We start from the raw sequence: 27,068 nt of genomic DNA on the forward strand, positions 1-27,068 counted from the left end.
AATCTCCTACAAGACATACGACGGACGTGTTCCTGTTTGTGATTTCCTTTACTACAGAATAGAATTTTTTCAGCAACAAGTATCATTCTCTTCAATATAAATTGTCTTCAATATACTTCCATTAGAAGCTGAACATTTTATGTTGTAAATTTAGTTTGATAGGTTCACTTAACTTTCTCAATGTACAACATTTAAAGTTTTAAAGTGTGTGCTTTTTTAATATGAAGATCTGCTACCGGGATTGTTGAATAAAATTAATAATCAACCAATAAAGCAATATTACTATGTACTATGCAGTATAAGAGAGCAGTCCTACTTCCAGTTCATTTCTTGGCATGTGTAGCCTACTTTCGCAATCTAGGTAGATCGAATGATTGTTAATTTCTTGAATTCAGGCTAAAAAACTTTTTTAATTGAAGGAACCAGTTTTCAGGAAACATTTTTCAATGTGTTTTCTTTATATGAATTCTCCAAAAGTTCAAATTTGTGCATACCATGATATAACTCTAATTATCTCAGTTTCAATTGTCAGATCGATTTGTAATTGATGTTATTGTTTTTGGCAGACTGATCCATGGAGCCTCTCGACTGGAACGGGTGCTAGTACAGTGTCCAGTGCAGCTGATCCCTGGGCTCCCGTGTCTTCTCCAGCTCAAACAATCCAGAAAACTCCAGTCATGGCCGGTAATTTCGTGTTTATTGCTTAATTCCATACTAATTTACTTACTACTTTCCCTCTATTGTGTGGGCTATGTAGAATTAGACTTAATGTAATAACAGAAACATTTCAAGTTGAGTAAAATAATAGATCTAATAAGAATGTTATTTAATGTTTTTATGCCTGTTGATTTTCTATTTTTCAAAGCTTTTAAAATTCATCATATTAATTTGTTAAGAAAATACAGAAAGCTGGCTCAGGTGTTGTCTTTTTTTCAAATATAAACATTACATTTTTACTGGCGTTGTGCATAATTATACTGGATCCAAGCTTGCTTGCTACTGTCCTTTGGCTAAAAGGATTAGTTAGCAGGATATGCTGCAAAAGGTTTTCATGCCACATTTTGAATCAATCGGTAAAGGTTTACATTTCACATTGGTTTTTTTTTATTAATTTTTGTTGAATTGAAAATAAATTTCTTTCTTCTTCTTCAAACACTTTGACTATGATGACCAACAAAGAAATATCTAAATAGCCCAAGTGGGTGCTCTTACAACTTCTTTTTTTAAATCAGTCCTAATTATTATCAGAACCGAAAAGTATGAACTCACTACCACATAGTTTTATAACATTCGAGACGAAAATATTATGATCAAATATGAATTAAATAACACTGACTGCTCGAAGATTGCTTTTACGGTATGCTAGAACTTTTTGAATTAAGTTTCATAAGTGTTGAGGTAAATTCATGCGCCTGCTACTACCGTTGGAAGGGTGTCCGATTGAGCCAACTCCTCTGAAATTAATTCATGAGTTGTAAAATCGCTACCCGGTGGTTCGGAACCCACCTAAAACTGTAGGTTCATTCATCTCTCATTATCAGTCACCTCGTTATCCACGCACAAGCCTAGAGCTCATGTAGGCATCACACTCAGCAAAAAAGGGGTTCCAGTGATGAAAAGCAAAAGGTCAAGAAATTTTAGGACAAAAGTAAATAATTAAATCGATGCAATGAAGTTTTATTTATTGTCATAGTTGCTACTACCGTACGTTATTTGTATGTGATTAATTTGACTGTGGTTCTAAATTTAGTTCTCAACTCTGATAATCAAATAAGAAGATTAAATAGATTGATAATGTAATCTATACAGATAATGAAACAAGTTGTGAATCTCAATATAGATTTTGTACTTTGGCAATGCAGAGAATAAAAGCAGTCGAATTCAATTTGTTGTAGGTGCCGGTAACGATCCGTGGCGAGCAGTGTCGCCGGCTGCAGCCAGACCTGCCGTGACGAGTGACCCGTGGTCGCCGGCATCAGTGACCGACATGAGTCCCTCTCACTCGCTCACCTCCCCCACCCCGACACCCACACAGGCCCACTCCGACCTCGACGAGTTCGACTTCATCTCCAAACGAACTGTCAACAATGCTAACTCACTCAACAACAATCGCACTGGTACGACAGACATATTAATTTACATACAACATAGAGAAAAGATAGAATAAGAAGATATCCCTGTTGCAAAATTCAATCTCAACTCAAGCCGATAATCCTAGTATATTCTTTCCGTAAAGCTATGTGACGCTGGTAGTCTCTCATACTGTGCCGTTCTTAAGCTGCGTACACATATACGCGCTTCCAACCCGCACCGCCATCGTACCGCCCTCGTTCCTCCATCGAACCACAGTCGCTCCGCCCACGCACCCATCATGAACGTTACGGAAGATCTTAGATCTTCTCGCGTTCCCCGGTCGAACCACTCTTGCTTCCCGGTCGATCATCAATCGCTCTGCTGGAGTTACGTTCGGTTGCGGAGCAGAGCGAAAGTCTGTACGCACCTTTACACTCTCACCCCAACCTAACAGTAACAGTAGTCATTCAATCTCCTTACTCAAGACATACAATGTATATTGTACATGAATGCGTCATCTTCATTAAACAATACTTATAATTCTAAAACATATAAACAAGAAAGATAGAAAGAAACACAACAAAAAAGGAAACAACAGTCAATAGTAATCGGCTTGAGTTAACAAAAATCGGTTTTAAATATGAAACATAAACGACTATGGGATATCTTCTTATGCTATGATAGAACCATATCAAGCATAGTCCACACTCTCGCCAAGTCGCTGACCAAGCTGGCAAGCTGGTAAGCTTGGCTACGTTGGTCTTGCCACTTGAACTACAATGTGACCATTTGTGGACACTCGCCTTTGCTTGGCTGACCTTCGCTCGACAAAAATCGGAACGATATCAAACAAAGGCGAGTGCTGCCAAAGCAGCTATCCTCACTCTCGCTTTCATCGTCATTTGTAAGCACTTGGCGAGAGTGTAGATTCGGCAGAAGGACTAAGCTATTACAAGCGCCTACAAGCGTCTGAAAACTGGATTAATAATCTTGTTATTACTGACTATAGAGCAGAGCTTATTTTTTTCAATGAATAGAGAATGTGGAAGAAAATCAAACAGTGCAACTTCTTGAGCTGTTCACAGTAAATTGACATGGAAGGAACAAATAGATATGTTGTGTAGTAAAGTACTATATTTTATTGAAAACTTGAAATAGTGTGTAAGCTCTGAAGTGTTATTACTGTGTATATTTCAAGTTGCTAATAGCATATATTAATCTAGATAAATTTCTTTCACTGTGTTGTGGTACTAGTACTTTCATTTTTGTAGTACTGTCACAAATGAATTTATTCTTTTAAAAAAGAAATTTTGCAGAGATAGTTTTGTAAAATATTTCAAATAATGTCAGTAGCAGCTTTATACATCTACAACCATTCCAATTCAAGTCAAAAGTAATTTAAACAGTCTTAAAACATTTACCACTCATATAACACAATAAATTATTCAGGCCAAATTATTTTGCCATTTTCCAAGCAAGATTGTCAAAGTTTCACAAGAGTCATTTCTATAAGAGTATCGGAATTGTTTGATATTCAATAAACTTCCAATGAGGGTATCATTTTCTGATATATACCGGAAAAAAATTGAAGAGTTGTTAGGTGGCTGAAGAACCAACAAAACCTATTCAAGTTCAATGACAATAAGATTGATGTAGTCCTTTGAATTAGTACTATTGTATAGAATAATCTTCATTCGTCTTATAAATCCATTTGATTAATTCATTTGAATGAGTTCTTTTCTGAATTTCTCAACGAATTTAGTTGTGAACAATATCAGCAAAAACTCCCAATTCCTTTCAAAAGACTGTAACATCATTAGAGAAACATGGAGCCGTTGAAACTTATATCTTATTTTGACTTCGCAGATTCGACGAGTCCCGATCCGTTTGATTTGAGCGGCCTGGGTGATACGCTATCCACAACAAATTCTGCGCCCAAGAAGACGCCCCACAGTTTTCTCGGCGAGAATTCCGGTCTAGTGAATTTGGACAATCTTGTTACGAAGCCTGTATCGCCACCAAACCAGCCTATTCATCCTGTTCCTGCAGCTGGTAAGTACCTATTAACCAACATTAGTAGACAGAAGGTTGATCACTCACAGGTGTAAGATTCAAAGAGGTGGGGGGAACGCCAGCGTGACGTCACGTGTAGTAAAAAGGGTAGGTTAGGAGGTGGGGTTTTTGCTTTTAAATGGCAAAATGCTTGTATTATTTAAATGTTTCAATAATTATTGTAAAGCAGAAACAGAAAGTTTGCATGTCAGAACAGGTTTGTGTTATATAATTTTACTATACGTCACCGTATGATTTTCAAGAATGCGATATTCTGCCTACTTTGTACTACAGCTTACGTCACGGCTGCAGTTCCCCCACTCCAATTGCATGTCAACTTAAATTCAATAGATGAGTGACCAACCTTCTGTCTAATTACTTTGCCTATTAACATTATGAATAAAATAGACTATCATTGTCTCTTTTGAGTACAGTCCCCGTCCAGTAGCTTTGCCTATCGGCGGAGGGCCACGAGAAGTCGATACAGGCCGTTCAAAAACATTGACCATTTTAAAAAATGTTCTAATTTTGCTCCAAAATCAATCAAATACCATGAAACTAAACATGACGCATCTTTTTTGTCCTTTGAACTTTTGACGTAAATTCACTCATTCCGAAGATAAATGTAATTTAATAAGAATTTGACTTGACTTGAAAATAATGTTCCCATTTCATTACCAAAACAGTTACTCTCGAACTAGTCATCAGAAATCAATGAAATTTCCGCAATATCATGAGAATTGTTGGAGGATACCAATAATGTCAATAAAGCTCAAATTCGAGCAACGATTCAGTGTGAACGAGGTATATAAGTCGAAAAATTTACAACTTCAAATTTCCATGTCATGAAAAAGTTACGTATCGAGAAAAATTTTTGTTTTTGATTTTTTGTGTATACATATCGCGTATGAAATGTAGAGAATTAATTGAATTTATTTTTAAAGAAAAAATCATGTAACTAGGTCTTTCCACTGAGATTCTGCAGAGCGTTTAAGTTACGCGTATATCTATTAGGCTGAGCCGGCGCATATGCGCTTGCGAGGCTTACAATATACCAACTCAACTGTCGTTACTAGGCTACAACTGTCGTATCTGTACAGCAGACTGATGGTTCAGCTATTGATTGAACAGTCAATAAGAGTAATAATCATAAAAATTTTAAACTATTTAATAGTTTATCGGAAACAATTCAGTCAAACTATTAAATAATAATTGAATGAATATTATTGATGTATTTAATTAATTTATGAATAATTGAAAACATAAATTATTGAGTGATTCAAGGATCGTATGAATTGAATTATCCTAGCTCAATCCAACTCCTCCAGACCAGATAACGAAGTATCACTGTCTTCATCGCTGTCAGACGTTTCCGAATCACTAGCTTGAATCACAAAAGAATCCATCATCCCGTCCACTATCACGTCTTGCTTCAAATATTCTTCTTCAATTTCTTCGACATGCTTGCACTTTGGTCACTGCTGTCCATAGACGAAAACTTTTCCAAACACAGTTTTTCAACATCTTTGAAATTAGAAGACACATTATGCGTAGCAACATGATTTTTCACCTCTGCCCATATCAGTTCAATCGGATTTAAATCAGGATGATACGGAGGTAAGCGTAGAACTGTATGACCATGACGACCTAACACTTCATCAATCAAAAATTTCTTATTTTTACCTTTCACCTCCTTGATTAATTTGTACAATTGGGGCCTAAGCATCGTAGATGAGTATTGTACACATTTCCTCTCCAACCATTGTTGCATTTCAGCTTTTTTAGAATTAGACGTGGGAGCTTTATCGCACTGTATATTGTGATACGGAGCATTGTCAACTACTAAAACTGTTCTTGGTTCAATGTTAGGTATTAATCTTTCCTCTATCCATCTCATGTAGTTCTCCCTATTCATTTGTTCGTGGTAATCCCCAGAGCTTTGTCCAGCTTTCCACATGATGAATGCATTTTTTACGAAACCACTTTCTCCCCCAGCATGAATAATAATCAACCTCTGTCCTTTGGAAATTGTCCTAGTCAAATCACTATCCCCATCTGTCCATGTTTTCGCAGCTACATGTGAAGAAAGAACGTAAGTTTCATCCATATAAATAATTGGGCGATTCTCCTCTCTGAATTTTCTGATGGCATGTAGGTAGGAAATCCTTTTTTCGCGAATTTCAATGCGTTCTATCAGAAATTTCCTATTATTCTCTATTTTCTTCCAACGAAAGCCAAGACCTCTCAAAATTTTTCTTACACTCTTCTCTTTTCCTTTGAAACCTATTTTTTCAACCATAGCCCTTCTGATCAACTCAACAGTGGGAAACCGTTTTTCTTTGACATGAAATTCGTGAACCAATCGACGAACAACGCATTGATCGAAATCATCCAGATCAGTGACAGGTTTGACTCTGTTCCTTTTCTTATTTGGTGTGCTATATGACCTATTCATCTCTGTTTCATTTGAAGTTTTTCTTAGATTCTGATATTCCCTGTTAATGTTGTAAACTGTACGACTGGATACACCGGTTGCACTAGCTGTTCGTTCCTTAACTTTTGATAAAGGGATAGACAAAGTCTGTTTCTCGCCTTCTTTTCGCATGAATGAATACACATTATTTATAACTTCCCTTTACCACCAATTTTAGTCTGAATTTCGGCCATAGTAGGCTACACAGCTACACTTGAAAAATATTATCCACTACCTGAAAAATAGTAATCACTACCGGCTCCTGAAAAAAAGAAGTAAAACAATCGCACACGCAAAAACGCGTTTTAATAGGGACTTTGAAAATATCCACACGCTAACGAAATATGCGCACGTATACAAGTATCGAGCAGACAGTTCGCTAGAGACTGAAACAAATACAGTGCAACGGCATGCGTATCACCCCGCGAGGGGTACCTTGCCTATCTGCCGGTTCAAGGTCGCGTAGGCAAAGCTACAGGACGACTACTGTACAACAATAATGGATCAATTCTCAGTTGTTATTCATATACATCAACAATTTTTAATAATTTTAATTTTTTTGATAGTTTCTTGAAAGTTTTTTGCAGACAAAAACTCATGATCTGTCGACCGTCTAAGGGTTAATCAATTATGAATTAGTTGAAAAATTACTATAATACTTAACTATAATATCTTATCTAATATATACTTTACTATAATACCTTACTGTTATATCTTTGAAGAATACTCTTAAGCTGGATTCGCACACAAAAGTGACAGTGAACAGTGAAAATATAATTATCATAAGTTTTAATGGGATTATTCATACTCACTCGGCCGGGCTGATCCAATTAGAACTCGTGGGAATTATATTATTTTCACTGTCACTGTAGTATGCGAAGCTAGTTTTATGCTCCCTTAAATGATGATATATGCTTTGTAAGATAGAGTGCCGGTTGCACAACATCCGGTTAAATTTTAATCGTGATTAATTCCAAAAGAGCCAATAAGATAAGCAATCTTATCAAAAAGGCCATCTCTGATTGGTTCTCAGGAAATTAACCACGGTTGAAATTTAACCGGCTGTTGTGTTATCGGGCCACAGAGTTTAAAGAATGGTCTTTCAATATGAATTCAAATCAAATCAAATTCATTTATTGTCAAAAAGAAAACAATTTACTCATACACATACATACACGAGCAAAAATAAAAATAAAATGTACATAATACAATTACACATACATGAGAGAAGAAAAACTAATTATAACATTTCTAGGCATCACCAGCTAAAAGATAGCTCTGCCCGCAGGTGAGAGTTGCTTAAAATAACTATAAATTGAAACGAAAAGGTTTTATAACAAAAGTAGAGACACAAAGTATATTTAAAATCAATATTCTTTAAAAATGTGGTCCAAAGTAAAATAATTAACACCCATATTAATAATTTATAAAAGGTCAGAATTCAAGGAAATACCAAACTGAATTATCTTAAATGTTGCGTTCTGCTATTTCTCTAGTTTACGTCTAGTTTCTCTAGCTCTAGTAAGAAAATAAAGGAATAGGTGTTGTGTTTTGTCTGTTGTTCTTTTCCCAGTATCTAGTATGTTTCAAAAATCATTAAATTTACATTCAAATTTTCTGGATCTAGTTGGTAATTACAAATAATTTTTGTTATATTTTATTAAGTTTGAACATTTTATTTTTATGAATGAATGGTGAATGATGACTGGTGATTGATTGCAGCATTAGCGAATCCGTTTTCGATGGTGGGCGGAGGAGGGGGGCAGACAACACAGCCTCTCTTCCCCCCCGGCTACACCCCCTCCAACAGCACGGGGCAACTACAGCAGCCTCTCATGCCGCAGCCCAATCCCTTTCTATCGTAGGAGCCACACACAGGTTACAGGTAGGAGTCACATTCACGTTATAATGTCAGTGGAAATAATAGGAAGGTGGCGTTGTTGCCACATTTCCGTTTCCACTGCCTTCTATAGTAGATAGCTGTGATTCAAGTCATCCCGGTAGGCTATATCTGATTAATTGTTGGTACTTGTTAATTATGATATATTGTATCTCAAAAATATTATATTCTTCAGAGTGTCCCACGAAACGTGTAACAGCCGAAGACCATGAAATTTACAACAAAAAATATACAGAAAATGTTCTTATATCGATCTTAGTTTTCGGGATCTATCTCATGTCATGGCTGTAGGGGACTGTGGAAGAGCTTGGCATCTGAACTCACAAAAAGAAAGAAAACCGGACGAGACATATTTATGTAGAATATTATAACCCTATATTTAGGTAAGTTTTATTTATTAGTTTATCTATTTGTTGTTATTTTTGTGTTTTATTAGTAACTGAACTAGGTCTGAAAAAAGCATAAGAATATACACCGTCTCCCACGAAGAGGTTTACACGTTTGATTTTATATTAGTGCCCGTTCATGCACCGAAATTTTCTAAATTTTACACAGTTTATAAAGTATGTTCTAAAAATATTCTGGCAAAATTTCAACTACCTAACCTTCGTAGAAACAAAATGGCGGTATATTGAAAAACTATACTTTAAAACATTAAAAAGGTGTTTTTGGTTTTATAAAATATTTTTATTGTTGCACTTTAGGGCAACATGACTTTTAAATATGAAAACTAGAACATATCCTAATGATAAATCTTAAAGTCCAAAATTATTCAAATTGTTACCCATCCACAGCAACACACTGTTAACAGTGCTCAAGAAATGATTTGTAAGCTCTTACAAAGAAACTCCGCGGTATCCGGAGAAGTTACTCATCACTATGGATATAAACTTTTTCCTTCAAGTAACCCCATAGAAAGAAGTCAGAAACAGTTGAATCTGGTGAACTGGGTGGCCAATCTAAAAAATCACATCCAATACCAATCCAATGGCCATGAAGTTTGTCATTTAGTAATTGCTTGACATGATTTGCGAAATGAGGAATGAGGTGGTGCACCATCTTGTTGGAAGATCGCTTGATCTATTTCTGGTACCATCAAATGAGGCAAGACTACCACAACGTAGTAAACAAATCAGATTATAACTCATGAAAGTAGTAAGCGAATTGTTAACATTTTCAGTATGCCGCCATCTTGTTTCTACGAAGATTATGGAGCTGAAATTTTCCCAGAATAACTTCAGAACCTACTTTGTAAACTGTGTAAAATTTGAAAAGTTTGGTGCATGGGTACGTAATATACAATTAAACGTGTAAACCTCTTCGTGGGACACGGTGTATTTGAGATCTATCGATTTTTCGATATTTAAAAAAAAAACTTCATTAACTAGAAAACTATCAGTCAAAATCTAATTCTAAGGAAATGGTTGTAAAAATAAAAAGGTTTCCAATAAAATTTATTCAAACAATTTGAACGCTCATAAAACGTTAAACAAAAGCACAAATAATTATATAAATCTTATTGGAAATGTCTTCCTCTTTCCAACTATATCCTTAGAATTTTAGATTTTGCCTGATAGTTTTCTATATTTACAATTTTCAAAAATATCGAAAAATCTATAGATCTCGAAAACTAAGGTCAATATAAGATAACATTTTTCCAGCTGAGCTTTAGTGCTTACAAGTTTGTGTTTCTTCAATGGTTCCAAATTTTCTTAAATAACTCAATATTATTTGTTTCAAGTGGTAATTGAGTGGAATAGGCTATTTCTAATCAATTTATTAATTCAAGCCATCTAAATTCAAAATTTATAGTTTTCATGTTTATTTTGGACTAGAATTTTGTGAAAATTCTACATGTGAAATTCTAACCTCATCTTGGACTGTGTCACCTACAAATTTGGAAGAAAAATAGGTCAAGGACTACCTTATTATTTTATCTACCAATGTTATTACATTAGTCTCATTTGTATTGAAAATAAATGAAATGAAATTTTCTGGACATGTTATGTTGCAAATTTCATGTAGAATCCATGGTCTTCGGCTGTTAAACCTTTCGTGGGACACTCTGTACGTATTTTCATGATTTAGTAATAAATTATCATAATTGAAATGGAAATTCTGGTAGTTCATTTCATTTTCAAGAGGTCTACAAGAGATTGGCAACGATGCGGACCTAGAAAAGTATCTGCTTTGTCTGTCTAATGATTAAGAATAGCAAATCATTGTTAATCAGGACCTAATAATGTGACTCACTTTAGATGTAACAGCGCTTGGGTATTTTCACCATAATTGCGTCAATGCAAACGACAGATAATAATGAACGTTTTTATCAATAGACCAAGGGCCATTCGAAAATGTAGTAACGTACCTTGATGGAGATAATTGATTACTTTAATTTATGTTTAGTTTGTTGATTTAATTGAATTTGAAATGTTGTGTTATGTTTCAGGCTTTCTGGCGAAATGCAATACTGCTCAGTAGTGCTGAAAAAATACTGAGTTCGGTTGTTATGCAAAGTTTGCAGAAGAACTGCGAAACTGCTAAACTACTACCAACCTCCACTACAACACTGCTCACTAATTCTCTGTTAGATTGGCAACACTGCAGCACATTGAATTGACTCGCATGTGTAGAAAATGAGTGCTCACTGTCCGAAATTCGTTTGCCTTTTGTATATCTGTTGTTATTATTGTTTATATAGGGATATATACATTAGTCACTACTAATTTCATACAACATACATGATAATATTATCTCAAAATATATTTTACTATTTGAAAAATTCTGATATTAAAGTATTATAAACGTTTCATTCAACATGTTTTAAGTGTAAGTGAAGAATCAATTTATTTATTATTTATTAGCATTATTATCGACTTGTTATTATAAATAAACATCTATTCGAATTGAATTGAAAAATATTCAATCATAAACTGTAAAATCAATGATTTTATATAGGCTTTAATTTATTTCTACCATTGTCGCAGTAAATTAGAAATGCAATTTATACTAACTGTAGTTCAGTTTGTCAATTCTTCCTTTTGAATTGGCAGCTTTACAATAATATGAAAATTCATAGTCTCCTGGAGAATTCTCCCAAATAACATTCTTCAGATTAGGCTTCTGTATTAATCAATTCTCTCTAACAATAAACTTTTTATTTATTCACTACAGACTATTCCCACTTTGAAAACACTGTAAATTAATTCAAGTAGCAATGAAGCTCAGTTCTAAAATGTTTTGTTCTACCTTGAAATATAAATATGAAGTGGCAAAGAAAACAAAAATATTCTATTTTGTCAAAATTATTTCAATTCTAGGGACAATATCGAGTAAATCCGATAACAATTCAATTGGTTTTGTGTTTTTATTTTGTGTTGGTTCTCATCTTGAATAAAATTCTTGATGCGTTGAGAATTGTTAAATTAACTTTCGTTTTTATTTCAATACTTTCATTTTTCTCAATAATTTCGTGTTTATGTAGTCAATAAACAACTTTGGGAAATCTTGTGTCAAATTCTAAGATATGAAATATTTCAATTCATGATCGAAAAAAACTTTTCCACTTCCGGACGTTACTCATTTGAAAAAAAACTTGACGAAATAGAGCATTCAACAAAGGTTGTGAAATCCCTATTCTTGAAGCTAAAACCCTATATTTCAGGTTTGGTAATGGTAATCTTCATTCATTTCTCCTCAAACGTAATCCATCTTATTTATTTGTGTATATAATTTTCTTTAAATACTCGTTATTGATTAACGATTATAATATATTATGAATTTTATTATGTATATTATGTTGAACTGATGATATTATTAGTATGTTTGGAGAATAGATACATTCATTTTATTGGGAAATGTATTCATCAACTGATTGATGTGGTCTGAAATAAATTATTTTTGTATCGATTTCGTTAATGAGGACTCAAGTCACCGTTGCACTTGTTATCCTATTATGTGCAGGGTGGACCTATTTTATTGGAATTGGATTTCGAATTCCTGATCTGAAAGTCAGGTATTCATATTCACACGTTTTAATGTTCATTGAATTCAGAAAAACAACATGAAAATCCCCAGTTGTTAGCCCAAACTGTTCCAGAGTTTAGACTCGAATTAGAGCTACATTAATACAATAAAACACTGGTTGTTTCAAGTTGTGTGAATTAATTTTGGTGGTAAATTACCGAGAAAAATGTCATACTTTATGTTCACATGTATTATTCAGAAACAAATCAGTCAAACAAAAAATACTCATCATCGATTGATATTAATTGGAATGCCACTTTTGCTTTTAACTGATGAAGAAAATGGGGATCATGTGTATGTTACTATTAAATTTTCCTACTATAATTATTTTTGTTGTAGTGACATGATTCCTTATCTCCAGTCAGAGTACAAAATATAACCTGCATTGATTGTATCATCTATTTAAACTCTTGTAAATTTTATTTTCATTAATGAAATATTATGTCATTGTAAATAAGAGAACTTCATAGAAAACTACGGGATTATTTTCTTCTAGGTGATTATTCCAGGTGATTGGAAATATCTATTGAGTATTACTTTATTATTATATTAAATCAATTATATAATTTTTATTTATGGAAAACTAAAGCATACATTCATAACTAATAAAATTTACTTTAAATAATTTCATTTTATGTCTTTAACATAGTAGAGCATCTATAATTTCATTGTTATGTTTATTGTTTTCAGTGTAATAAATTTATTATTAAATTATTTCAATTGATTGTGTTTTTTATTTGTGATTTTTTTTTAAATTTTCTTCGTAACAAAATCCTTTTATTAAAATCATTTTCAGTTGGTTCAATTTATGTAGCAGAAGAAAGTTGTACTGAATTGGATTAATTTTCAGACTGCTGCTAAACTAGCTTTCAATTGATGGAAAATTTCTCTAAACTCACGCAAAACTTTTCAAACGTTGGATGACAAATTTTAATGGATTATGTAAAACATAATCAGGGGCTTATTTCTTATTGTATTTGCATGTGGATGTACGTAAGCAGACTAAAAACAAACGCATAAAACATTAATTTCTTCTAAAAATTGATTTCCCAGCTAGATATTATCATTAATTCAATTGGTGGTTGAAAATCATAAAATACCTTCCCCTACCTAAATATTATTGATTTTTCAGATGGAACTGAAAAAAGTGGTAGAACGTTCCTTATAGAAAAATTGATCATGACTAATACAATTCAGGTTTTTTCAGACTAAATTTAACTTTGGTACAGAATATTGAGCCTTCAACTATTGCATTCATAAAGCGGTTTTTAATATTTTTCTCAGGAAATTTAGATCAATCTATCAGTTTACTTAGCAATTAAACCTTGTTTGAGTTTATTCTGATGTTTGAAAATATTCCAATCACCTGAAAAGTATTCATATACTTGAGTACAATTAATTGATCAATGTAACACCAATTAAGTACTAATTAGCTTATAGCGTATTCCATTTGTAAATTCAAATAAAGTCAATCGTCCAGTTTGAGCTTATCTCAGTGTTTTGAAAATGCATGCACTCAATATTAACAGTAGTATAAGTTCTAAAAATTTGACGATATAAGGAATGTATTCTAAGATAGGTAGAATTTTGACAAAATTCTCAGTATAATAAAAATCTATTATTTTTATACACAATATGGAATTTTACAAATAATGTGATAGTTCTTTCTATATTTCTGTATGTTCCACCCAGATAGTATAGAATGTATATATTCTATACTTTCTGGTTCCACCTACTCATTCGGGATTCATCTAGATTAAGTTGGTTAAATACAATATGATTATTTTCTCTTAGGAAATATAAAAATTGCTTCGTCAAAGTGCTTCAGTAAGCCCAGTTATGTACTGATGTTTAATGAATTGTTTCTTCAGGTCTTATAATAAGATAAATGAATTGTTATTGAAGTATAATCTTTCAATAGGCGGCCTATTCTATAAAAAAATAATTATGTCATCAATTTGGGGAAACATGACAAATAATGTGCTGCGCTCATCGAAAAGATGACACCATTTGCAGTGGACTCCTAAATTTACAGTATCTTTTCAAGTGAAAAAGAGCAAGAAAATACATTTATATTTCATGAACTCTGATTTGCTGAATTATTCTTCCCAGTTCGATATTTAATTACTGTAGGTCACTTGATAAACTATTAATCTAACTACCGTACTGAATTTGTGATTATGTCGCATATATTTGCTCAATTCATATTGAAATAACAAAATTTAAATATTGGCAATTTCTTGTTTGACTTGAAAACCTTTACTTTTTTGCAGGATGCAGTATTTCTTCATATTATCAATAATATATTATTATTATGAAACAGTTAGTGGCAATGGTGCTATCTTAGTAAAACTTCCATAACGTGACTACAATCCAATAATATTGATACCCATCTATTATAATAAACTACCATCTATTAAACAAACCTTCTTTCTATAAGAGTGCTCTACCAATAGAATTTCTATTTTGTTTGAATTTTCAAATTTCTGATACTAGTAATTAATAATTTTTCATTATTTTATTGCTTTGATGCAATGGTTGAAGGAACCAGAAGGTTTGATTCAATCTGAATCAGATTGAAGATACCAGAATTCAAGGTCTTTTTATATCAAAAACTAGTAACTTGTTATCAAAATACTTGAACCTAATAAATTAATAACAATAGGGATCTAATTACAAGTACTTTATTTTCAATATGTGCTTTCTTAAAAATTGAAAATATACAACACAAAGTTCATTTTTTTAGCTCTAGTGTTATCTCCAACTTTTATCCATCATTTTCAGAGTGTCTTGAGAAATTGTATGTATGTTATTAATAACAGGTTTCCCTACATTTTGTTGACCGAACATTTTCTAGAAACTACCTATGTAAATTATAAGAAAAAGTCATGATCATTTCTTGTCATAATTCATTCATTACTCTCATCTTATTGTGAAATTCAAATGGCAATACGGTATCTATATTGGGTATTTTATCATGATAATTAATAATATTACCATCACTTAATGTGTAATTGTTATTTTCCAATAGTTTATGTTGATATTTTGTTAGGTATGATTAATTTAACGTTTTTGTGTGTAAATTTTAATCAAATAAATTAATTATGGAAATTGTGAATGAATTTGTATTTTTCAATACTACAACATAATAAAACAAGCTTAAATTAAAGTATTTGCTGCATTATTCATCAAAATGTTTTGTCAATCTTCTATATGTCCCCATTCTTTTGTGACATAATCATGAAGTTAATTTAGAAATTACAGTATTGGTACTGGTACTTAAAGTTGATTTATTATAGTAAATACCAGTAGGTACCATTTAGGCCTATTCGTGTTACCATACCTATTGTACCGTTAAGTTTTTACACGAAGAATTTTGTCCCCAATACCTCTATTTGAAATAGATTGATTCTGAAGAGAATAACTTGGATTACTAAGTTTAGTAATTTATTTATTTAGTTAATTTAATTCATGCTACATGAATTTGAAGTATTTCATATAAATTTAATTTTTTTTTAAACAATCAATGTTGTTAATATAAATAAGCAGTACAGTACAGTATCGTATAATAATAGTCGCAAATTAATCAGATCAATGAAATTAGTCATCTTTAGTATTTTAAACAATTTTTATACATATCTAATTTTATAATTGCCTTTAAGGATTATCATTTGCTGAGCTCATATAAATATGAATTAATACAATATAATTCATATAAATGGATTATTAAATATAAAATTCCGCAACGAATTTGTACGCATCGGTGTGCGCATACCTTTTAAGATAGTGAGAATTAAAATATGATGATAGGTTGTTCAACACGAAAATAATATTGGAAAGGTAATATTAGATCAATAATATTCATATATTGATACTGTGTAGTTGAAAAAATAGATTCTTAGATCTAATAGCCTACAGTTGCACAACTTTTTTAACTCTAGGCTACTGTAGATTTCTTTCTACACTTGTGGCTATAACTTAGAGTACGGTATACGGTAGTAGACTATATTTTTTTGAGAACCCAAATATATTTTCATTTCAAATTCAATACTATGTAGAGATTTTCCATTTAAACAAGGCTAGGATAATAATCTAGATATATATATAGATGTAAGTTTAAATCTAGACGCAAAAGTACCATGTTGATGAGGATGGTAGCCGTCAATTTTAAAAATCGCGCCATGAACAAGAAGGCATTGGAATAGCTCGTCACCACACAACTCCACTTGTCAATCAGCAGTTACTTTCTCTGTCATCGTTGTTTTCTTGTGCGGAATTGATACGGAATTCACAGATGATTACGACTACGTTTACGTAGATATTTACTATGATTACGTATTACTATTTCAGTGTAGTTAGATTTACTGTGTGAAGGAAAAAAGATTTATTTATTTAGATCCAAAACTGTATTTCCGAGTTCTATTTGCAATTAGTATTTTCTAATTTATGTATACGGAGAAAGTATAGTGTTGAGTGAGTTAGCTTCAACATTGATGGTAGTTTTTGTGGTGCTATTGAAATTGAATGGTGTCTGATTTATGCAAGATATTTGGCCTCGAGAGTTTTAAAATATATAAAACTTAGTACGGTAAGTAAAATAAAAACAAGAACTTATATATTGTTGTTCAACCATAACATACAAAGTAATAAAAACTTTGAGCAATTTGGTATTAATCATAGGTTAGGTTTTTATTATCTTAATTTCAGTTGAAGGTATACAGTAATATGAATTTATTATTTGTATATTATGCAATATTACAATTTTGAACCTGAACCTGGGTACAAGTCTCGTTAGTTAACAACTTTCAACTATTAAAGAATATATTATTGTCATCCATAAAACTTGTCACTGTGTTATAACATTGTTATGCAAATGTGTTTGTTATGTAAGAATATGCAACTTTGTAAATGTCATTCAATTATTGAGTATCAAAACGTTTTTTAATGTGTGACTTTGAAACTGAGAGTTTAATTAACATTATGAATTGGTGGATTCCTTTTTCCTTATCATATCATTGACAAGTAAGTGAGGCTTTTTTCTACAAATTTGAGAAAGGCTGGCTAGACTATACACTTAGAGTTATCAGTAATAGCGTATATTAAATATTATTGTAAAATATATTTATAAGAGTTCACTGTGAAGTTCTAACTTACTGATAAATGAGATGATTCTAACCTCTAAGTTATTTCACAAAGTTTATAAATATATAGCCTACTCCATTGGTCATGTGAATTAAGCAATTTATTTATCCATGTTTAAATAGAGCAATCAAACAGTTAGGCTATCAAGCTATTCATATATTTTGCCTTAGGCTATTCATTAAGCTATTTAGTGTTCTAATCATTTATGTTGGTCTGTAAATGTTTCTACAACTAGATTTCAAAATTTCAATAATGCATTTTGGAATTCAAGATGACATTTCTGTTCTACGGTATAAATTTATTGCGTTCTTTTACATTTTTCAGGTGCTTTGGTAATTTGATGAAGTAACTTGTGAGAACGCATAGTTTGCTAAATGTCTCAGGAGAAAGAACTATTGTGCGACTATGGAAAGGTAAGAACATCTTGATTTTTCAGGTACAATAGAGTATACTGATGCTCACTACTTCACTATTGGAGTGTCTAATAGCCAGTGGCTACTTGACAAAGCATTTTGGTTTAACATTTAGACTATGAAATATTAATGATTTGTGATCGTTCTCCTGGAAAATTTTAAACACTTTGCCAAACTCTTTTAGGGTTCTACAGCTCCACAAGCCACCATTCTAGAGTAGGGCGTAACTGCATCAATGAGAATCAATGAAATTAATGTTTCACGCTTGTGTGCTGCTTTCTGGATACAATACGATAATAGCCTAATAGATTTATACTCCTTCCAAACTAGTATGCTTTACTGACATGAAGTTGATCAGTGTCTCATAATATGCTACTGTTTAGCATCAGTGTTATCCAATTAGGGTACAACCATTCAATATTGTTGTATTTATAAAATTATTAGAATTTATTTTCTGCTTGATGATGCCCAAATAAGCTTTTGCTCTTATGTGGGAAATGAGATGAGGTAATAGTCATGCATTTGGCGGGACTCGAACCCACGACCAGGCGCAGTGATAGCAGTCTGAAGTTTCGATGCCTTAGACCACTCGGCTACACAGGTGTACAAACTCTCAATTTAGTAGTGGATTCTTAATTATAAATATTTTTGTAAATCTCCTTGTTTGTTGTCTCTAAAACTTGAGATTAAGTGCTTTGGATTGATGTTATCAGGAATTTATAAGAGTTGATGAAAAAGATAATCGTTGTATGTGACATCCTCCCTAACTTTCTACACAATGCAATGCGTACTATGTTATTCCATTTAGGTTATGTCTTATTACTTTTAATAACAAGTACATTCTTGTAGCAAATAAGCTTGTTTAAATCGGATAAAAGCAGCTTTTTTATTTCAATTCAGTTTTTGCTTCATAACTAAACAAGCACAAACGTCGATAATCAAACTGTAATTTCCCAAAAATTTTCATACCTTACGCTGTTTCTTACAGTTTTGTTTACTTGGTTTCAAACAATCTTATTACAATCTTTCAACTCCGCCACTATAATATTCAATTCTTATTATATTCTGATTTATCATTTTCCCAATTAAAATAAATATTATCATTAATTTGCAATCCATGGAAGATGGTGGGAAGATGTAAAAATAAACTTGATACATAAACTCGAATTAGTTTGATTAGTTAATGATCAATTCTACATTAATTTTTTTTCGAACAATTGAGTCCAACGATATATTACCTACATGGGAATTAGATAATTTCCGTTCTGTTTCGGTTTAATCTATTCCAATTCTGTACATCTCTATTCAATATGGTGCATCATATCTGCTGTATCATAGAATCAATATGGATAAATTTATTGGTTTAGCACTATGCTATAGGCCTACCAACCTGTTGATTTAAAATTATGAATGAAGAAGTAATAAAGCTATACTAACCTGTTGATTTAAAATTATGAATGGAGAAATAATAAAGCTATACTAACCTGTTGATTCAAAATTATGAATGAAGAAAGAATAAAGCTTTTGGTACCAATTTTACAGTGGTGGCGGATCAGGAGATGGGAAAGAAAACGGGGTTTGGACAACGTCGACCATCATAGAGAACAGAGCTAAATGGAGTCTCGGCGCCGACGTTGAACTTCTACGTCATCTCAAGAGTTTCTCCGATCGAATCTCCAGTCAACTGGAGAGCACTTCGCAAGCTTTGGACTCACTCGAGGCAGACTTGGCCACTACCTGTGTCGGTGTGCATCTGGTCTCCAATCACTTCTTGTCGTTGGCTGACTCTCAGTTTGTTGAAAATCGAGTCTACGACGATGAAGAACCGACTGAAGACAAACAGGTGAGTAGTGAACCGGTGAAAAAGTCGAGGCAAGAAGAAGAGGCCGATCGTTTCAACAGGAAGAAGAGTGCAATCGCGAATGGACTCGAAGTTCTGCGAGCGAGTTTTGTATCTGTTGAAATTCCCAACATCGATTCTGATGATGACGATGGTGAAGATGATGATGATGGTACTCCAATTGGTATAGTTTATAAGCCGATCAATCGTTTCGAAAGCAAGCCACTTCCGCATTTAATTGGTTCCAAAGAATTTTTGATCGACCCTTATGTTGGTATCAAATCTCGATTAACTGATGATGAGGAGGAAGATGATGATGATGATGAGGAGGAGGAGGAGAACGAAGAAAAATTGTCAGATGAATCGTCAGCCAGTAAAGCTTTCTCCGTTCACGAAGACTCCGAGCCAGAAAGCGATCGTGTAAACGTTGAATCAGTTGGTGCATCTGAATCAAAGCCGAATACATTGGGCAAAGGTGAGTTGTCGTTTGCAGAGCATCTGAGTGCTCGTCTGGAAGGTATGCGATTTGAAGGTAAACTAGATGCTTCCTCAGACGATTCCCTGCCTTCTGTTGCTCCTGTCAAGATACCAACCACAATCCACACCACCTATGAACCTGTTGTACGGCCCTATGATAACAAAGCTGATCGATACTACGATAATGGGTTTGATGACAGCTATGATGATTACAATGATTCAATATTTGCAGCAAACATCACCGAACCTCCCCCTGATAATGATTTTGATGAAGAGGATCTGTTCTTGCCCAATGACGATAGGAATCTAGAATCGCCACTGTGGGGTGGAAGCAGTCAACCTGTTGTCTCTAACAAACAAAACTTGATCCGAGATTTGGAAAGTAAGCTGAAAAAAGATTCGAATCCTCCAGTTATAAGTGCTGTAGACAAGAACTCTTCATCTACTTCATCGTCGCCTGGTAACAGAGCCATGAACCCCGCCAGTCGTCCCACTGACTTGTTCTCGGGAGATAGCATTGAGGAACCTGACAGCCTGTTCTCTGCTGCTAAACAAGTTAACGAACCAGTCAAGAAAAAAATGCCTGCCGGTGCTGTTAGTATATTTGGTAGTAATGTAGATCCGTTTAAAAACAATTCAAAGACTGAGAAAGACACAACAACTAACCGCGCCCCAATTAAAAAGAAGCCAGACATTGTCAGTTCACTCAAATCCAATAATAGTGACAATATGGATGACGATGAAGATTCCCTATTCACGTCCGGTTTGGAAAAGACGTCTAGTAAAAACAGTTCAACCAAACTTTCGGATTCTTTCCATGAAGATACCTTATCAATTAGAAGCAATAAGTCAGGGCTGTTTGAAAGTGATGCGATTCCTCCGCAAACATCAACAAAAGCCATCGATGATCTGTTCAAAGATGTGGATGATGACAATGACGATGATGACCTTTTCAGTAGCTATTTCACAAAAAGTAAAAAAGAAAAACCTCCACCTGTAAAACGTAATGAAGATACTTTTGCATCCTCTTCATCATCAAAACCTAAATCAGTTGTAGATGATTTGTTTGGAGATTTCAAAGACGACTTGTTTGCTAGCGTTAAGGATAAAAGTAAAACTGCATCCACTGAGAAAAAGGCAAACATCAGTAGCTCAAAAGTGCAGAATTTGTTCAGTGATTCTGATTCAGACTCTGAATTTATAACTTCCAAAAAGAGTGCAAGCATTCCTTCAAAATCAGTATTGCCGAAACAGCAGCAGCTACCTAGCAAATCCCTATTTAGTGATAATGAAGATAGTGAAAAATTATCTGATGACATTTTTGCGGCTTCTTCGGCTGCTTCAAAGCCCAAGAATGTGAAAACTAGCGATAATTTGAAACAGGGTAGCACTGACGACCTTTTTGGCAGTTTAGGTAAAGATACTGTCAATCCAGTTGACAAGAAAGACTTATTTGAAGGTATAGGTAGAAGTGATAGCAAACCAAAAACAACACCTCCAGTCAAACAGTCGATTGCTTCTGCGAAAAGTAAAGTATCCATTTTCGATGATACAGACTCTGATGGTGATGATGGTCTGTTTGGTATCACTACCAGTAAAAAGCCAACTAAACCCAAGTCTTTGGATGACGATGACTTGTTTTCGCAGCCCATTTCTTCTAAATTGCCAGACAAACAGGACTCTAAACATTCCTTTAATAAGTTGGATGAAAGTTCAGTGAAGAAACCAGAACCCAAGCCAGTTTTGATTGAGGAAGATAAAGCGCAATCAATTGATAACCCTCCGAATAAGCCCGTGGTTCCTCCCCACCCTTCAATCTCTGAAAAGACTGTAGAGGATGACTGTGATGATTTGTTTAGCACAAATAACAGTGCTGCTATAGATATTAAGACAGCTATTCCAAAGTTTGAAGATAGTAAGAAAGATATTGATAAAAAAGATGAACCTATTGCTGCCGTAGTTGACGACCCATTGTTTGATGAAAGCTTCAATGTGAGTGCATCAAATAAATCGTCAATTAAAACAAAAGAAGGTCCTTCTGTTGCTCGTTCTTCTGCTGATTCACTTTTCGGTGGTATTGATGATGATAGCACAGACATATTTAGTAGTTTGGGCAAACCAGGGTCTAAAAGTTCCAAAAGTAACAATGAAAAGACTGCTTCTTCAGTGCCTTCCACTATTGTAACAAGTAAGAAAGAAGAAGATGGTCTTAGTGTGTTGAAAGATGACAATGATGATGGATTATTTAGTAATGATAAATCTAATATTTCCTCTGCTTCACAACCGCCATTAGTAGATAAAAAGTCAACTACATTATCAGCTGAGAGAGAGTTATTTGGTGAAGATTCACATGTTGACCTAGAAACAAAAGTTGGTTCACAAAAAGAGGACAAAGTTGAGACGAGTGTCCCACCAAAGTCTCCAGTAGATGATTTATTTGAAGCAAAAAAACCAGGTGTTGTAGATTTTCCACCAAGTGCTGAACCTTCAGTACTTAAATCAACAGTTGAGTCTATATTTGAAACAAAGAAATCAGGTGATGCAGATTTTCCTCCAATTACTGAATCGTCACTACCTAAATCAACAGTGGAGTCTATATTTGAAACTAAGAAATCAGTTGATATAGATTTTCCTCCAAGTACTGAACCAACACTTGCTAAATCATCAGTTGAGTCTAAATTTGAAGCAAAGAAATCAGGTGATCTAGATTTTCTACCAAGTACTGAACCAACACTTGCTAAATCATCAGTTGAGTCTAAATTTGAAGCAAAGAAATCAGGTGATCTAGATTTTCAATCGAATATTGAACCAATACTTCCTAAACCAACAGTTGAGGCCAGAGTCGAGACTGATCCATTGTCAAGCGTGCAAACCACAACATCACCTGAAACGTCTCAAAAACCACAACCACCCTCAAAACCTTCCAAACCCATTTTGCCAGAAAAGAGGTCCAAACCAATTCCACCAAACACATTGAAGCTGCCTGATCCCATACTGTGTGATAACCAGGTGACAGATGCAACTGACGGGGGAATATTCAGTTCAGAGCCCAAAGTCGAATCGCCGAAGAGGATAACTCCAGGTAAACTGAACCTACAGAAGACACTGAATATTGATCCTAGAGCTCTTCTACCTGGAGCGATGCCGAAATTCAAGAAGCCTTCAAACGAAGAGGGAGTTGGGGAAAAGAGTGATGTATCTGAGCCTCAAGCGGTGTTGCCCACATTGGTGGAGGGTGGAAAGGTGAAACCACAATCTGAAGGTAAGGTTTCCCCCTCAGGTGTACTCACCAACGTCAATAAGGACAGAGCAAGGATTCAAGCTAAACGCCGACCACCAACTAGGAAGGCTAGAAGAGAGGCGTTGAGGCATTCCACATTTGAAGAAGATGAAACAGACAACAGTTCTTCAATTGCTACTCAATCAGTTGCCGATCAAACTTCGAGCTCTGTGGAGCCTTCAAATGTGCTCTCTCCCTCCACCGATGAAGAAGACCTATTCGGTGTTCCACCTCTAGATTTACCTCCTGATTACACCAAAGTCAGCACTTCTCCGGGAGACCTGTTTGCAGTTCCAACCACCGTTCTCTCCCCCGGTCTATCTGCCACCGAAAACGAGTTCTCAGTCAGCGACAATTCTAGCAAAAAACCTCCCACAAAAACTAATCTATCGAAAAGTGACTCACAACTCCCATTTGTTGACCCGCTTTCTAATTTGGATAACCAGCAATGATGGTAACTCATTTTTTATGTGATAATAATTTTCCACGAACAAATACGATTTTCTAGGTAAATTTAAATTAATAATTTGTTACATGAATTCTAAAATTTTTTCAACCTTGTTATTGTTTAGGGAAATGGATTGGTACAACACAAACTGTAGTTTGTGTTATGAGTATTTTAATCTTGTTAATTCTAGTAATTAAAACCTGAATTATGGAAATTGATATCTCAAATGATTTGAATATAATACATTCCAAATTGATACGCAATTTCCAACAGTATAAATATTTCCAAACAACTATGTCAATTTTATTAGGCTTTGTGGCGTGATTATCGGTTGTTAAGTTGTGTGATTTTCCAATCTGTTCTTGATTGACTTTTTGTGTAAACCACAAATATTGGCGTTATATTAAAAAATAAATCGAAATCTGATGAGTCCAATTGGATTGAGTAGATGAGAAACTGCGTTGAATGAATTACAATAAGATTCATTCCACATTCAATGATGTTGAGAACAGTATATATTTCCCTCCGCTATTCTTTGTTTATTGAACAATTCTTTATTGAACTCATGCCAATATATAAGAATATTCATTGTGTAGAAGAGGCTGAAAATGTATTTGCTGAATAGTTTTAGTTTCTTCGAATTCAGAATAATTTGAAAACTGATCTAGAATCAATCGAGCTTAATTTAGAATAAATGATATTCCAGCTTTATTGCTTTTAGTGCTGTAATTTTATAGTTATTAGCATGTTATTATTCTGTTCTATTGTATTATTATTTATTGATACCAAATATGTTCTTGTTGATTCTATGTTATGTGAACAAATTGTCACAATTGTTTTAGTTATAATTGGCATCTTTAATACATACATATTTGTTGAGCTTCATATCTATTATTCTGCCTATGACTATTTGCTATAATTGGAGAAATAATGTCATTCAGAAAACCAAACAGGTCAGTAATAAATCAATGATGAAAAGTTTCCCATTTATTCAGTTATTGCAAGATACTGAATAAATTTGTTTGTATCATTACTGTCATTGATGATACTTCTCACAAAAATCGTGTCAATTATACAATATTCATTAATATACATTAGATGGAATCATGCTTTACCCTATCATGTTAGGGTTTCATGAAGTACAGTAATTGTCATGATAATTTTATGATAACATGAATAGTTTTGATTTACTGAACGCAATAAGAATGCCTTGAGAATGCAAAGAACTGAGGAGTAATAATTATTTATTGTTTCTAGGATTTAAAACGGCTAATTTATAGATTCCAGTTACCAAATCGAGTGCAATAAATAATGAAAGATCGAAGTCATAAATTATGACCTGTTACTAATAATGCTGAATAATGATAGTGTTGATAGAGTTGCTGAAATTCAACCTAGTGAAATTGGGTTTGTTCTCGTTAAATCACTCATTTTTGTCATGTTCATCAATGATTTCACTTGAATTGTTCACGTTTTGAATGATAATTTCTTCATTGCTTTTATATTATATCTTGAAATTAATTTCTATTGTATGATAATTTTAATGTTCACTTGTTATAAATGTACGGATATTTGACTTTATTGTAAAAACGCTTATATGAAAATGGAATTTATTAAAAAATCTATATACCAACAAACCGTTGTCAACTGTGTTAATTGCCATGTTGAACATTTTTGTCCTGCTCTATTATAACTTACTAATTAGAAATCCACTCAAATTTCGCTATTCCAACACAGGATATACAGTGATAATAATCTGAATAATATTTTTAAAATAATAGAGGAATAGGAGAGCACTGTCGGCCCATCTGTTGTTGAATTCTACTTACAATTGATTCTCAAAATGTGTACAACTTCTTACAATCTTTTACCAGACTTGTCTGCTATTGTAGGTACCACTGTTCTTACTGATGAGTATGAACATGCTTCTGGAAATAGCAATGTTTACTAAATATTTGAAATTTTTTGTTCTGTCGCAGAAGTAGATGACTTGACTCTAACTTTAATAAAAATTATTCCACTCCTTAGAAGGAAGAAATGATAATGTAATCATGTAAAACAAAAGTAGTCTACTCTGTCATAGATGAAACTTTTCTGATGAACTGAAGATGGAAATGTTGTCAATCTTGTTTTAAGATAATTGAAAATATTTTTTATGTTGAAAGGAATGAAATATTTTCTAGCTTTATCTCTTTTCTGTATAGGGCTACTTGTAATATAAATAGAAAGAAAAATAAAACCCTTTTTTAATTATTTAATCACAACATGTTTCAACATTGAAAATGGCATCAATGTTGAAACATGTTGTGATTAAATCATTCAAAAAGAGTACTGAGATTTTTATTTTTCTTTCCATTTATTTCTAGCTTTATTTTGTACAAATTAGTCTCTATTAGTATTAAAACTTATGTTCGTACAACACTTACCTTGAAAGCTTTCCAATTACATTTTTGGATTGGAATCTCAATCTAGTTTCAAAACAACTCAGCATCAATAAGGTATTTAACCAAATATTCATGAAATGAAAAAAATATTTACTAGGCGGAGTTAGGACTTTTAAGTCCTCTCTACCACTCAACCTCGAATGTGAGTGAAATATTAGTGATAGGTAGTTTTACTAATTTATGTGAAAATATTTTCTAGTGGAAGTCTCCACAAAAGTAATCTCAAACATACCAAAGCAAACAATCACCACATAGTAACGTGAGTCATATCCTGGTACTTCTTTCAAGTTATATTACTATGAGTTGTGTGCACACAGAGGTCTCAGGAGGTTTATGGATATTCATAATATATGGATATGTATTTATCTATACCATTCTGAGGGCCATATGCTAGCACAACGTTTAACGCTAAACCACGTTTACTTGTAGATATGGTTGCATTTATCATAATATGTAATATAAAGAGTTTAAACAAAAGCTGACATTTCTCCGTTTAAACC

The 27,068-nt window shown here is 33.4% G+C and overlaps 2 protein-coding genes across 18 annotated transcripts in view; both read left to right on the forward strand.

The window, feature by feature from the left end:
• Nucleotides 1-13,248, forward strand: part of LOC111055744 (epsin-2) — a 66,588-nt gene extending 53,340 nt beyond the window's left edge. For all 17 annotated transcript variants that reach the window (XM_022343021.2, XM_022343043.2, XM_022343036.2 and 14 more), the window contains 5 exons: nucleotides 567-684; nucleotides 1,896-2,117; nucleotides 3,940-4,125; nucleotides 8,321-8,483; nucleotides 10,948-13,248. In XM_022343021.2, coding sequence (XP_022198713.2) covers nucleotides 567-684; nucleotides 1,896-2,117; nucleotides 3,940-4,125; nucleotides 8,321-8,463 — 669 coding nt within the window. In that variant the 3' untranslated portion in view covers nucleotides 8,464-8,483; nucleotides 10,948-13,248. The remainder of the gene's footprint in view (nucleotides 1-566; nucleotides 685-1,895; nucleotides 2,118-3,939; nucleotides 4,126-8,320; nucleotides 8,484-10,947) is intronic.
• Nucleotides 13,249-16,766: 3,518 nt separating this feature from the next.
• Nucleotides 16,767-25,761, forward strand: LOC111055799 (WASH complex subunit 2). The gene is made up of 3 exons (XM_022343096.2): nucleotides 16,767-17,112; nucleotides 17,991-18,079; nucleotides 19,622-25,761. The coding sequence occupies exons 2-3, from the start codon at nucleotides 18,072-18,074 to the stop codon at nucleotides 24,126-24,128; spliced, it is 4,515 nt and encodes a 1,504-aa protein (XP_022198788.2). The 5' UTR covers nucleotides 16,767-17,112; nucleotides 17,991-18,071; the 3' UTR covers nucleotides 24,129-25,761.
• Nucleotides 25,762-27,068: the final 1,307 nt, after the last annotated feature.

This window comes from Nilaparvata lugens, chromosome 8 (assembly GCF_014356525.2).
Source record: "Nilaparvata lugens isolate BPH chromosome 8, ASM1435652v1, whole genome shotgun sequence".
NCBI classification, from domain to species: domain Eukaryota; kingdom Metazoa; phylum Arthropoda; class Insecta; order Hemiptera; family Delphacidae; genus Nilaparvata; species Nilaparvata lugens.